This window comes from Salmo salar, chromosome ssa10, assembly GCF_905237065.1.
Source record: "Salmo salar chromosome ssa10, Ssal_v3.1, whole genome shotgun sequence".
Classification (NCBI taxonomy): domain Eukaryota; kingdom Metazoa; phylum Chordata; class Actinopteri; order Salmoniformes; family Salmonidae; genus Salmo; species Salmo salar.
Window position 1 is genome coordinate 23,767,102 of NC_059451.1, and position 14,910 is coordinate 23,782,011.

General features: G+C 43.7%; 1 protein-coding gene across 4 annotated transcripts; it reads left to right on the forward strand.

Annotated features, from left to right (window-relative positions):
• The first annotated feature begins 1,909 nt into the window (after window positions 1-1,909).
• On the forward strand, window positions 1,910-14,850 carry plin3 (perilipin 3). 4 transcript variants are annotated; one of them, XM_014216462.2, is made up of 8 exons: window positions 1,910-2,165; window positions 10,143-10,247; window positions 10,547-10,742; window positions 10,875-10,954; window positions 11,093-11,369; window positions 13,200-13,546; window positions 13,667-13,885; window positions 14,053-14,850. In XM_014216462.2, exons 2-8 carry the CDS (start codon window positions 10,179-10,181, stop codon window positions 14,191-14,193), a joined length of 1,329 nt encoding a protein of 442 aa, XP_014071937.1. In that variant the 5' UTR covers window positions 1,910-2,165; window positions 10,143-10,178; the 3' UTR covers window positions 14,194-14,850. The 4 variants fall into 4 exon arrangements, with proteins under 4 accessions (XP_014071937.1, XP_014071935.1, XP_014071936.1 ...); XM_014216460.2 differs by having other exon boundaries at window positions 1,917-2,093; XM_014216461.2 differs by lacking the exon at window positions 1,910-2,165 and adding an exon at window positions 2,712-2,852.
• Window positions 14,851-14,910: the final 60 nt, after the last annotated feature.

Genomic DNA, 14,910 nt, shown 5'->3' on the forward strand with positions numbered 1-14,910 from the left:
TAGCTAGTCACAGGAGGACAACAACACAGCGAGGTGCAACAATTCAAGTTGTTTCTGTCAATTACATATTTCTCTTGATGCGATAGGAGTGAAGCCAAATCCAAACTGGCTTCCCTTGACACATTTTGTTGGTGAGCCAGGACTATTCACAGTTGAGCTCGTTCAGTTTAGCTCAACTCTGATTGGCTATTATTTTATATATTTTTTTTTCTTATTAAGGGAGGCCAAATGCTCGCTGGCTTCCCTTGCATTCAACGCTACAGGCGGCAACAATGTCATACTCTTTATGACCAGACAGCATCAGATAGATGGCTTACAAACACAGAAACAGAGGGGTGCTGTTTCTCTTGCTCGGACACTTTCTCCGGTGAGTTATATTAAGCCTCTTGCGAATTGAAGAAAATTCTGAAAACACAGAGAGACGAAAGCAACAACAAAAAAATTGGAAGCCTGGCTTCTCTTGGCATCCATGGATACACACCACTGCCAGCCAAACAGAGATACACATTGTTCTAGCGTTTAAAACAATAGGAAGAGCTTATATCATATGAACTCCACATGTCAGGGAATCATGAATATCCTTTTTATCTTCCTATGGACAATCCTCACTAGATTTATTTTATAGAGATAGCCTACATATGTATCCCATACATTTTCTGTAAGCCTCACACTTGCATTTATAAATGCATCCACATGCCCTTCACTTTCATCGGCTTCATAGTGGATTTACTCTTTGTTCTAAAATATAAATATAGAACTTGTAGTTATAATTTGATAAAAAAGGATCCTCTCAACAAGTCTTCAATATGGGTGCCAAGCAGACTTGAAAGACCTTGCAGAGGTTCAGCCACATACAGTGAGTGAGGCTGCAGCACTTTGGCCTCTCTTTGTGGGTAAAGATTGCCCTCTTCAGGTGTAGCTACCCATTGCAGTTACACTGCATTATACAGAAATACAAAGCCACTCTTGATGCTGTAGTAATTATTACTTGCGTCACAGATAGAACAATGAGACAGATATTTCACCAGATGTATAAATGTGAAGCATCCGCTTGGCGTTTCACCTCACTACCAAATTTGGTAGGAAAATGATGAAAGGAGATGGATTTTGGCCGACATTCTGTAATTTTTCTCATCAATGAAACATTTGATCTCAATACAGTTTTCTGTTCCCATAACTAGAATCTGTTTTAAACAGAGTGGACTAAGGTTTGTTAAAAAATCGCGTTGTTTTGGAGTGCAAAGACGAATTGAGTTATTGCACACGCGCATTTAACAGAGTAGGCGTTCCCTAACGGAAATATGCAAATGTTTACTGGAACAGGAAAATAGGACCTCGCTATTTCGTGCTTGGCTCTGCCCACCTCCTTACTTATTCTGCCCACTATGACTCATTTGTTCCCATTGGAAACGATATGCTGTGGTCTATCTTGGTTAAGTTATACACATCTTTGCTCGAATTTTAATCACGGCAACCCAGAAGCAAAATATCACCTTAACTACTAGATTAGGTTCTAGGCATGGAAGAGAAGAAGAAGAAGAAGAAATGAGAAATACGAAACGTTGTCTACCACGTCAGACTTTCCACGAGAGATTGTATTTATTTTGATTTACTTTAACCTTTATTTTATCAGGGAGTCATACTAAGATCACGGTCTTTTTTTACAGATGAGTGCTGAATTACATACAATACTAAAAATACACACATCAGCATATACATACAAAATATAAGCAGAAAGAAAAACACGGTCATAAAAACAAATACTTAAATTACTTACTGATTTACTAAGATTACATGCTAATCAGAACTAGGAAAGCCGGACATTTCCGATTTACTAACTGGTTGTAGTTATACACGTGCCGCGTTCAACGATTAAGGAAGTCCGAGTTTCCTAGTTCCGACTAGTACATGAACGAGGCACTTAGCCTACCTGCACCTTGCGATTTCCGTCATTGGGGCAGGTTGAAAGCTGCTCATCAGGCGTCAACATTAACCTAAATGTAGCAGGCGTAAAATAAACCGTCCCCATAGGCAATTAGCTTTCAAGACATAGGGTAACATATTTGGTTGGCCGATGTTCCTATTTATTGCAGGTAGGCTATAAAACATAAATTATATATACAGCTACTTTGCATAGAACAAAATACCATACAACGTGAATTGAGGTAAGAACCACAACTGCAACTTTTGTAAACGTTGTAGGGTAACAGTTTATGGGTCTTCAAGATGTAAATGATTAAATATTGCCAGGTCTAAATCATTTATTGACCCTTAAACCAGATTTCATTGAAGATGTGAGGCACCTGATTGCATTGAAGGGTAGGCCTAATAATCACAACAGATGTTCTGTGATTTTACCAGGCTTTATGAAGTCATTAAAACTCACTTTTGTGTGACATTTTTCAACACCTGATGATGCAATGTGAGGTTGTGTTCCCCATCTATTTATAATCTAAATGTATTAGCCTATACCAATAATCAGTCTCATCATCAATTATGACATGAACACAACACTAACATAAATAGAAATCCAGACATTATAGATGACGCTGGATATTCCAAAATATATAATCATACAGGCACAACTATTGATATCGTAATTGTTAGGCTACATGGTTTCATGTAACCTAACTACATTCATTGGCAACTATTGCGTATAGCTAATTTCGTTTCAGTTTACAGTGATTGGTTAACTTTCAGGAACAATTTGACAACCCCGCCTTTGCTCTGCCCATGTTTTGCCAAGTGTGCTGTCAGGGCTCAGTCGGGACACGGCTGTCTGGGTTAAACTTCACAGCCAGGTCAACGGAGGACAGGAGCATGCCAAATATATTATTTTTATTATCAGCGAGGTCAGTGACTAAATTGACAACCTGTCTGGAAACTAATATTTAGAAAAGCATGCAGAGCTGTAACATGCGGTAACATTAGGATAACAACTTGTAACCTTCTAGCGTCGTCTTTGACCAGGCTTGCTAACAAACTCTACTGTTATTTTAGATGTCCGCCTAAGTGCCTGTTTAATGTATATTTAGTTAGAAGTTAATCAAACTACTGTAGGCTAGTTGGTCACATCTACCAGAGAAGCTATTCATTTTACGGTACTGGGAAAATCCCTTTTGTGGGGTGAAGTTCGGCAGAACTATGGCCCAATTTTTCAAAACACTTTTAAAGATGGCTTATTTTCCAATTGTCATTAGGGCCCTCAGACCTCTTATTTGCTTCTTTGTGAAGTAGTATTTTTCTTACGTTCACCTGTCAACTGTAAATGATTTGACTGGAATTGGAACGTTGTAGGCTGCTGGGACCATTAATTTATATGGCTGTGACCAAGTCTTTCTTCATACAGTCAGTCATTGCTTGCATACCAACTTACTGCCATCTAGGCCTGCTCTACTGGCTTCAGGGGTTACACACAGAGGGGTAAATCCATTTGAATTCATTCACATTTTGACAGAATACTTTTTGATTTGAATGAAACCTCCCATACATATTTGTCCCTTGTAGAAGTGTTCAGAATTTGTATATAGATATTTTTTTTTACCTGATATGGAAAAACATACAAGACAAAGTTGTTCAAGGTTGACCCATTTTTGGTGGGGTATATGCATTTTTGCATACCCCACCATCCATGTCGAGTTTAATATAATTTAAAGTGGTGTTACCACGCTGCTTGCTGGTAGAAGGCTCCGCCACACTATCCTCAGCATGGCCAAGTGCAGGCAGCTGCATCAGAATGCACATGTAGAACTCCCTAGTGGGGAACTCTGCTCATGTCCATGTAGTAGCATGTGTTTCCACCTTCTCTGGTCAGACAGCTGCTGGTAGTACTGCATGCACCTCTGCCAGTACTCCTCCTGGCTATAGCACCCTGGGTGACTGAATGAAGGGGCCTGCCATGGACCAGGAGAGGGGCCTGCTGTGGTCATGAGCTGGGGATGTCCAACTGCTTCCTTCCCCTATGTCAGAAACTGCCTTGAGTGGGCTCAGCAGAGGGCTGTTCTTGGGCTGCTGTGGAGGTAAGGCCTGGTCAGGAGCCTGAGGGAGGTTTACCGTTCCCAGGTAGGTCAGTGTCAGAGGCTCATCCGGCTGGACCTTCAGACCCTTTAGAGAGCTCAGACGACTGATGAGAGAGAGGAGGCATGTGGAAGATCCTTCATGATGACCACATATCGGATATGGGTGTCTGGATGGGTCTCCTTTACCTTTGGGGCCTGCTCTGAGGTGGGTGGCAGTTTGCCTGTCCCACAGAGGTTAGGGGATCCACCAGTGAGGCCTGGTGAACAGGGCCAGTACCAGAGCCACAGGGCTGGTTGCTGCCACAGTATTGGTTTGACCTGAAAATGACACATCCATGTGCAATAAAATAAACACTTATCTAGACAGTAGGGATTTCAAATTGCTTTGAAGATCTAAGATTTTGGTGACATCAGAATACGGTTTTCAACTGTCTTTGGCAATTGGCTATAGTGACATCCAAAGATTTTGTCATCAATAGCTAGGTTTCCATCCAATTGGTGACAGATTTCCATGCGAATATGAAAAAAATGTGAATTTTTTGTTGTGGATAAAAATCAGTGTGTGAATGTAGTGCACACAAAATATACTTTTCACTTAAGTTTTCATGTACCAAACAAAAATCTAAAGTTCAATGTGTTTCCATTGCATTTTCAACTTTACTGATAGATTTGTCACACAAAATGTTGTGTTAACTGTTGGTCATACTCTGGTCTTGGCTTGTGCTCTCTAGCCAACAGCTTGCAGATACAGCGGGTAGGCTAGTCTAAATGAGATTACTAAGAGTGAGAATATTTGTATTTGTCAAATGGCAGTCAAGCATCGATAATCATGTCACCAGAATAAGACCCTCAATATTTATTGGAAAGGCGCATCAAGATTACCATGCACTTTAACCACTTTGTGAAGTCATCATTTAATCTGTAGCCTCAAACTGCGTGGTTTCCCGAGTCGCAGTACAAGGACCACGCACCATAACATCACGTAACTCCAAGTTTACTTCGATATGATGGTTATTATACACTATATATACAAAAGTATGTGGACACCCGTTCAAATTAGTGGATTTGGCAATTTTAGCAACACCGTTGCTGATAGGCGTATAAAATAAAGCACACAGCCATGCAATCTTCATTGGCAGTAGAATGGCCTTACTGAAGAACTCGGTGACTTTCAACGTGGCACTGTCATAAGATGCCACCTTTCCAACAAGTCAGTTTGTCAAATTTCTGCCCTGCTAGAGCTGCCCCGGTCAACTGTAAGTGATGTTACTGTGAAGTGGAAACGTCATGGAGCATAAATGGCTCAGCCGCGAAGTGGTAGGCCACACAAGCTCACAGAACGGGACCGCAGAGTGCTGTAGCGTGTAAAAATGGTCTGTTCTTGGTTGCAACACTCACTACCGAGTTCCAAACTGCCTCTGGAAGCAACATCAGCACAATAACTGTTCGTCGGGAGCTTCATGAAATTGTTTTCCATGGCCGAGCAGCCGCACATAAGCCTAAGATCACCATGCGCAATGCCAAGCGTCGGCTGGGCTGGAGTGGTGTAAAGCTCGCTGCCATTGGACTCTGGAGCAGTGGAAACAAGTTCTCTGGAGTGATGAATCATGCTTCACCATCTGGCAGTCCGACGGACAAAGCTACCTTCCCAAATGCCTAGTGCCAACTGTAAAGTTTGGTGGAGGAGGAATAATGGTTTGGAGTTGTTTTTCATGTTTCGGGCTAGGCCCTTTAGGTCCAGTGAATGGAAGTCCTAACGCTACAGCATACAATGACATTCTAGATCATTCCGTGCTTCCAACTTTGTGGCAACAGTTTGGGGAAGGCCCTTTACTGTTTCAGCATGACAATGCCCCCGTGCACAACCAGGTCCATACAGAAATAGTTTGTTGAGATCCGTTTGGAAGAACTTGACTGGCCTGCACTGAACCCTGACCTCAACCCCATCTAATAACTTGTCCCTGCAGCAATGTTCCAACATCTAGTGGAAAGCCTTCCCAGAAGAGTGGAGGCTGTTATAGCAGCATAGGGGGGACCAACTCCATATTAATGCCCATGATTTTGGAACGAGATGTTCGACGAGCATGTGTCCACATACTTTTGGTTATGTAGTGTATCAATATTTGCGCATAAAGGCGTTTCCACTGCCATTTCTCGCATAATACATTTTACTGACACAAAAAGATGCCAACACGTCAAACTATCTGTCAGCGTTTATAAAATTGTACTGAAACTTCCAGTTTCCATCTTAGCAGTTTTTTTTTACAGTATGACTTTACTTGTATAAAAACTGGATGGAAACGTGGTAATTGTATACCAATTACGTCTCAATGACACATCAATGACTTACTGCCATTCCACAATCCTAAGACTAGACAAAGCAACAGCATCACCATAGCATTTTTTTTACATGGAATATTGAGCAGTACACAAAAATGAGCTATGGCCCTGTCCTCCGCAGAGGAATAAAATGGTCTTAGCATTATAGATGAAAGTAGATGGTCCTGCTGGAAGATCTCCCTGCCCCATCAATGGTACACACTGATCAATTACCTGAATGTATGTATGTATATATATATATATATATTCAAATCGGTAATCTGTGTACCAGCTAGTTTGGTTTCAAATTTGTTACCGCCAAAACTGAGTTCAGAAATAAACAATCAGCGCATTCTTGGCCCAAACATTCAATTGTTGTCATCCAATTTTACATTTGAATAACGATCACATTAAGAATTACCATGACATTAAGTTCTCCAGGATTTAAATGTTCAATTGTGATGTCATCCAATTTACATTTTTGCCAACATTTTTCAGAATCTTCATAAAATAAAATTTTGCCAAGCATTTAGTTTAAGGTACTGAAAAATCACATGATCAAAATGCCACATCATTATTATAAAAACAAACATCAAATTGATGGCCTACATGAGTAACTTTGGTCTGCAGTGAACAGAGCTAGGGCCCAGACAAATGTGTAGTGGAGGAGCTCCTAGTGCTACTGTTTGTAATATTAGCAAGTATTGTATCTGCCTCCATCATAATGATATATTTTGGCTGTGGGAGACGTACTGTCCCTTATTTGGAAACAGAAAGACTTCAATCATCCAAATCATATTTTATTGGTCGCATACATGTGTTTAGCAGATGTTATTGCAGGTGTAGCGAAATGCTTGTGCTTCTAGCTCCGGCAGTGCAGTAATATCTAAGTTTCACACCATATACACGTAAATCTAAGTAAGGAATAGATTAAGTACATTTACATTTAAGTCATTTAGCAGACGCTCTTATCCAGAGCGACTTACAAAATGGTGCATTCACCTTATGATATCCAGTGGAACAACCACTTTACAATAGTGCATCTAAATATTTTATGGGGGGGGGGTTAGAAGGATTACTTTATCCTATCCTAGGTATTCCTTAAAGAGGTGGGGTTTCAGGTGTCTCCGGAAGGTGGTGATTGACTCCGCTGTCCTGGCGTCGTGAGGGACCTTGTTCCACCATTGGGGTGCCAGAGCAGCGAACAGTTTTGACTGGGCTGAGCGGGAACTGTGCTTCCTCAGAGGTAGGGGGGCCAGCAGTCCAGAGGTGGATGAACGCAGTGCCCTTGTTTGGGTGTAGGGCCTGATCAGAGCCTGAAGGTATGGAGGTGCCGTTCCCTTCACAGCTCCGTAGGCAATCACCATGGTCTTGTAGCGGATGCGAGCTTCAACTGGAAGCCAGTGGAGAGAGCGGAGGAGCGGGGTGACGTGAGAGAACTTGGGAAGGTTGAACACCAGATGGGCTGCGGCGTTCTGGATGAGTTGTAGGGGTTTAATGGCACAGGCAGGGAGCCCAGCCAACAGCGAGTTGCAGTAATCCAGACGGGAGATGACAAGTGCCTGGATTAGGACCTGCGCCGCTTCCTGTGTGAGGCAGGGTCGTACTCTGCGAATGTTGTAGAGCATGAACCTACAGGATCGGGTCACCGCCTTGATGTTAGTGGAGAACGACAGGGTGTTGTCCAGGATCACGCCAAGGTTCTTAGCACTCTGGGAGGAGGACACAAGGGAGTTGTCAACCGTGATGGCGAGATCATGGAACGGGCAGTCCTTCCCCGGGAGGAAGAGCAGCTCCGTCTTGCCGAGGTTCAGCTTGAGCTGGTGATCCGTCATCCACACTGATATGTCTGACAGACATGCAGAGATGCGATTCGCCGCCTGGTTATCAGAAGGGGGAAAGGAGAAGATTAATTTTGTGTCGTCTGCATAGCAATGATAGGAGAGACCATGTGAGGATATGACAGAGCCAAGTGACTTGGTGTATAGCGAGAATAGGAGAGGGCCTAGAACAGAGCCCTGGGGGACACCAGTGGTGAGAGCGCATGGTGCGGAGACAGATTCTCGCCACGCCACCTGGTAGGAGCGACCTGTCAGGTAGGACGCAATCCAAGCGTGGGCCGCGCCGGAGATGCCCAACTCGGAGAGGGTGGAGAGGAGGATCTGATGGTTCACAGTATCAAAGGCAGCAGATAGGTCTAGAAGTATGAGAGCAGAGGAGAGAGAGTTAGCTTTAGCAGTGCGGAGAGCCTCCGTGACACAGAGAAGAGCAGTCTCAGTTGAATGCCCAGTCTTGAAACCTGACTGATTAGGATCAAGAAGGTCATTATATATATATATATATATACATACATACACGTCAGAGCTGCATTGGACTAAGATACCGTGGCATAGTATAGAGTACAGTATATACCTATGAGATGGGTGATGCAATATGTACAAATAATTAAAGTGACTAAGATACTGTAGAATAGTATAGAGTACAATTTACACATATGAGATGAGTAATGCAAGAAACAGAGACATTATTAAAGTGGTTAGTGTTTCATTTCTAAAAGTGGCCAGTGATTCCTAATCTTTGTATATAGGCAGCCGCCTCTGTGTTAGTGATGGCTGTTTAGCAGTCTGACGGCCTTGGGATGATAGCTGTTTTTCAGTCTCTCGGTCCCAGCTTTGATGCACCTGTACTGACCTCGCCTTCTGGGTGATAGCTGGGCAGTGGCTCTGGTGGTTGATGTCCTTGATCTTTTTGGCCTTCCTATGGCATCGGGTGCTGTAGGTGTCCAGGATGGTGGGAAGTTTGCCCCCGGTAATGCGTTGGGCAGACCGCACCACCCTCTGGAGAGCTTTGCGGTTGTGGGCGGTGCAGTTGCCATACCAGGCGGTGATACAGGTCGACAGGATGCTCTCAATTATGCATCTGTAAAAGTTTTAGGTGTTAAGCCAAATTTCTTTAGCCTCCTGAGGTTGAAGAGGCGCTGTTGTGCCTTCTTCACCACACTGTATGTGTGGGTGGACCATTTCAGTTTGTCAGTGATGTGTACGCCAAGGAACTTGAAGCTTTCCACCTTCTCCACTACGGTCCCATCAATGTGGATAGGGTGCTCCCTGTGCTGTTTCCTGAAGTCCCCGATCATCTCCTTCGTTTTGTTGATGTTGAGTGTGAGGTTATTTTCATGGCACCACTCTCCCAGAGCCCTCACCTCCTCCCTTTAGGCTGTCTCATCATTGTTGGTAATCAAGCCTTGATGATTGAGTTGGAGCCATGCTTGGCCACGCAGTCGTGGATAAACAGGGAGTACAGGAGGGGGCTAAGCACACACCCTTGTGGGGCCTCAGTGTTGAGGATCAGTGAAGAGGTGTTGTTTCCTACCTTCACCACCTGGAGGCGACCCGTCAGGAAGTCCAGGACCCAGTTGCACAGGGTGGGGTTCAGACCCAGGGCCTCGAGCTTGATGATGAGCTATGGTGTTGAATGCTGAGCTATAGTCAATGAACAGCATTCTTACATAGGTATGCCTCTTGTCCAGATGGGACAGGGCATCCTTGTTCAGTCCAACTTCTGTCTAGTGACGTGAATCGTTCTATAATTCAGCCCTATCCAGTTCTATCCCGGCTGTATCCTGTTGCATGACAAATGAAGCAGACATGACTGGGTTGTCTACAAACGGATAGATGGAGGGACAACACAATAAATCCCCTCACTGCTGTTCAGCTGCATAATAATATTTGTCTTATGAAGCAAGTAAAAGTTCTGTCTCATAAACTATGTAATTTGAGGTGAATCTTCTCTTTTTCATGTCAGAAATTTTAAGAAACATCCTTAAACACATCCTGCACAATGGCCGACAGCGGGAAGACTAATGAGCCCAGTACAGCCCCAGCCCAGCCAACTAATGGAGACCAGCGGGTGAGGAGCACCATGACTATGACATTAGTTTACCATACAACACAGCTCTGATGAAGGGTTTGATACACAAATAACATTGAAACCAGCATTCAGTATTTCACTCAAGTGGATAAATTGGAAATATTCAAGCACTCAAGTATAATATGTGCATGTACACCAAAAAACTCCAGGTGCAGATTGAGTGATCAGTACAAATCAAACAAAAATATGCAACATGCAATTGCTGAAATTGGCAACACAAAGGCTGTTTCCCCTCTACTAACTCAGGCTAAATACTAACCATTGTGTTTTGTTTCCAGAGTGTTGTGTCCCGTGTGGGCAGCATCCCCCTGGTGAGCTCTGCGTGTGGTGTAGTGTCCAACGCCTACAGCAGCACTAAGGACAGCGTGCCCCTGCTGAAAGGGTTCATGGAGGCTGCTGAGAGCGGGGTGCGCACTCTTGGGGCAGCTGCCACAACCGGCTCCAAGCCACTCCTGGACAGACTGGAGCCACAGAGTGAGTTCTGCTGCGTAGTGACCACAGACGGACATCACAAAAAAACTAATATATATATATATATAATTATTTTTTAACATTTATTTTAGTGGATAACTTTTTTATTCGGAGTTAATGAATGATTTGTTGCAGTTTCTGTGGTGAATCATTATGCTATGATGGGACTGGACAAGATGGAAAAACTACAAATCCTCCAGCAGCCAGCTGATAAGGTGAGTCTCCAAATCTAGTGTTGACTAGTCAACAATGCTTCCTCATGCATCCAATTCAACTGAAGTCCCCAAGAAAACACTTTACTTGATGTAATACCTTGTATATTCATAACAGGTTTTTAATTGTTTCTCCCTCAGCTAGTTTCAGATACAATAGGCATGATGTACCAGTCTGTGAGCGGGACAAAGGAGGCCATGACTGGGGCTGTAACCGGGGCCAAGGAAACCATGACTGGGGCTGTAATGTCGGCAGTGTGCGGGGGTGTGGAGATGACCCAAGTAGCAGCCAGTGGATTGTTCAGCTCATTCATGGTGACCGGTGTGGGCCAGATGGTCAGCAGTGGGGTGGGCCTGGCCCTCAGCCACTCTGAGAACTGGGTGGACCATAACCTGCCTCTCAGCGACAGAGAGCTGGGTCAGTATGAATGACAAAATGAACTAATAACCTCTGAATTGACTGTACTTAAATGGAATTGAACCCATCCCTGGTGTGGGTGCTGCTGAGTCAGGTCTAGAGCTGCAAGATGGTTAATTTATGTGTAGCTATGTACAGTTGAAGTTGGAAGTTTACATACACTTAGGATGGAGTCATTAAAACTAGTTTTTCAACCACTCCACAAATTTCTTGTTAAACTATAGTTCTGGCAAGTTGGTTAGGACATCTACTTTGTTCATGACGCAAGTAATTCTTCCAACAACTGTTTTAGACAGATTATTTCACTTATAACTCACTGTATCACAATTCCAGTGGGTCAGAAGTTTACATACACAAAGTTGACTGTGCCTTTAAACAGCTTGGAAAATTCCAGAAAATTATGTCATGGCTTTAGAAGGTTCTGATAGGCTAATTGACATAATTTCAGTCAAATGGAGGTGTACCTGTGGATGTATTTCAAGCCCTACCTTCAAACTTGGTGCCTCTTTGCTTTACATCATGGGAAAATCAAAAGAAATCAGCCAAGACCACAGAAAAAAAATTGTAGACCTCCACAAGTCTGGTTCATTCTTGGGAGCAATTTCCAAACGCCTAAAGGTACAACGTTCATCTGTACAAACAATAGTACCGATAATTAGTATAAACACCATGGAACCACGCAGCCGGCATACCGCTCAGGAAGGAGATGCGTTCTGTCTCCTAGAGATTAACATACTTTGCTGCGAAAAGTGCAAGTCAATCCTAGAACAACAGCAAAGGACCTTGTGAAGCCACAGTAAAACGAGTCCTATATCGACATAACCTGAAAGGCCGCTCAGCAAGGAAGAAGCCACTGCTCCAAACCCGCCATAAAAAAATCCAGACTACAGTTTGCAACTGTACATGGGGATGAAGATTGTACTTTTTGGAGAAATGTCCTCTGGTCTGATGAAACAAAAATAAAAAAATGTGGCCTTGATGACCATCGTTATGTTTGGAGGAAAAAGGGGGAGGCTTGTAAGCCGAAGAACACCATCCCAACCGTGAAGCACGGGGTGGCAGCATCATGTTGTGGGGTGCTTTGCTGCAGGAAGGACTGGTGCACTTCACAAAATAGATGGCATGTTGAGGAAGGAAAATGATGTGGATATGTTTAAGCAACATCAAGACATCAGTCAGGAAGTTAAAGCTTGGTCTGAAATGGGTCTTCCAAATGAACAATGACCCCAAGCATACTTCTAAAGTTGTGGCAAAATGGCTTAAGGACAACAATGTCAAGGTATTGGAGTGGCCATCACAAAGCCCTGACCTCAATCCTATAGAACATTTGTGGGCAGAACTGAAAAAGCGTGTGTGAGCAAGGAGGCCTACAAACCTGACTCAGTTACTCCAGCTCTGTCAGGAGGAATGGGCCAAAATTCATCCAACTTATTGTGGGAAGCTTGTGGTAGGCTACCCAAAACCGTTTAACCCAAGTTAAACAATTTTAAAGGCAATGCTACCAAATACTAATTGAGTGTATGTAAACTTCTGACCCACTGGGAATGTGATGAAAGAAATAAAAGCTGAAATAAATATTTCTCTCTACTATTACTGACATTTCACAGTCTTGAAATAAAGTGGTGATCCTAACTGACCTAAGACAGGGAATTTTTCCCCAGGATTAAATGTCAGAAATTGTGAAAGTGAGTTTAAATGTATTTGGCTAAGGTGTAATGAAAACTTCCTACTTCAACTGTATATGTAGACAAGGCGACACTAAAATCCATGGCTCTGATCTCAGACTGTGAATTATTGTTTATAGATTATCGTTATTTTTTCCGCATACAGCTGCTTTGGCGGAGCCTGCAACAGGTGAGGTGGCTCCTGCACCAGTGGTGGGCTCTAGCTACTTTGTCCGTCTGGGCAAGCTGTCCTCCAAGGTGCAGGAGCGGGCCCTGGAGCAGTCCCTGGTGAGAGCCCGACACGCCAGAGATGCCACATACGCAACTTTGACACAGATCACCAGCACCCTGGACCTGCTGGAGAAAGCCCGCTCCACCCTGGCCACTGCCAACCACCAGCTGGGAGGGGCACCAGAGCAGCTGCTGCAGCGCTGGAAGGAGTGGCAGGAGAAACAGCCTAAAGATGGAGGGGTAGATATGGGGGAGGTGGATGTTCCCAAAGACCAGACTGAGGTAGGGAGTCCTGCGTTAGTATTTTCTGTCCAAGTAGCCATGTGAATGAATGTACTTGGAACTTTATAAACACTGTATTATAGTTTCCACAGATAACTGTAAATGCCTATGTTTGTGTAGCTGTTGGAGTGGCGAACCCTCTCGATGGTGCGTGGTCTCAGTGACCAGTTGCGGTCTGCATGCTCTGGGGTGGTGTCCAGCGCCCAGGGCTTACCCGGTGCTGTCCAGGACCAGCTGTCAAATGCACGGAAAGCGGCTGAAGAACTGCACTCCTCCCTGGGCAACACTAGCACCCTCACACGCCCCCTCCTGGAGCAGACCCGTCACCATCTAACACAGGTATACCAAACTCTGTTGCTCCATTTCTCCTGTGTGCATTCATTATGAATACACCAGCTGTTGGGTTCTCAATATTTCAACCAACACAGTGTTTGTACATCATCACCTCAGAGTGATTCATAATTATCTGTTATTTGTGTTGATTGACACATTTTAAATGTTCACAGGTGCGACAGTCTCTGGATGGTGTCGTAGAGTATCTGCTCAATAACACTCCTCTCAACTGGCTGGTGGGACCCTTTGCACCTCAGATCACAGAGAAGGGGGAGGGCGGGCGGGCTGCAGATAAGGGGGGCCCTCAGAACTAGGATTAGAGGAGGACTGAGAGGTTGGAGTAGATTACTCCAAAAAGGCTTGTGCTTTTCATCTCCGAGGCCTGGCATGCCTGCATCTTTTTGTACAGTGCAGTAAATGTGCTTTCTAAGAACTTACTGCCCGCATCCATAAGATATGCAGATTTTTTTTTTTTGTATTTATTATTATTTTACTTGATTTAACTAGGCAAGTCAGTTAAGAACAATTTATTTATAATGGCGGCCTAGGAACTGTCTTGTTTAGGGGCAGAACAACTTTTTTTTTTTTACCTTGTCAGCTCGGGGATTCGATCTAGCAACCTTTCGGTTACTGGCCCAACGCTCTAAGCACTAGGCTACCTGACGGTAACATATGGAAATCACAATGCTGTGTTATAAGGGTAATCTACAACATAAAACTGCCATATTTGGGGTCTAGATCACACTCCAATCTGTGAATGTTGAGAAACGATTTAAAAACAAATAGTAATTTTGTTTCTGAAACTGTATGAAATGCAGTATAAACTTCACATGCAACTGATCTTTAGTCCTCTCAAATTTACAAATTGGTGTGACATTTGTCTGTCCTCTCTGCTGTATGTGTAAGCTCCAGCAGGGTCTTGCTGTTTGAGTACTGATACAGTAGGCTAAATAAAGTCATTTTGGCTCTGGTCCTGGGCTTCCATTCCATTATTTTAGTTATATAGGATTTAATTTACCTGCATCTTTCAC

What these genes read in the sequence shown, in the direction of transcription:
- plin3 (XM_014216462.2), top strand. Translation starts at nt 10,179, where the DNA reads ATGGCCGACAGCGGGAAGACTAATGAGCCCAGTACAGCCCCAGCCCAG. An exon ending in CAACTAATGGAGACCAGCGG is followed by an intron (nt 10,248 to 10,546) that starts GTGAGGAGCACC and finishes TTTTGTTTCCAG; the next exon opens with AGTGTTGTGTCCCGTGTGGG. An exon ending in GGACAGACTGGAGCCACAGA is followed by an intron (nt 10,743 to 10,874) that starts GTGAGTTCTGCT and finishes GATTTGTTGCAG; the next exon opens with TTTCTGTGGTGAATCATTAT.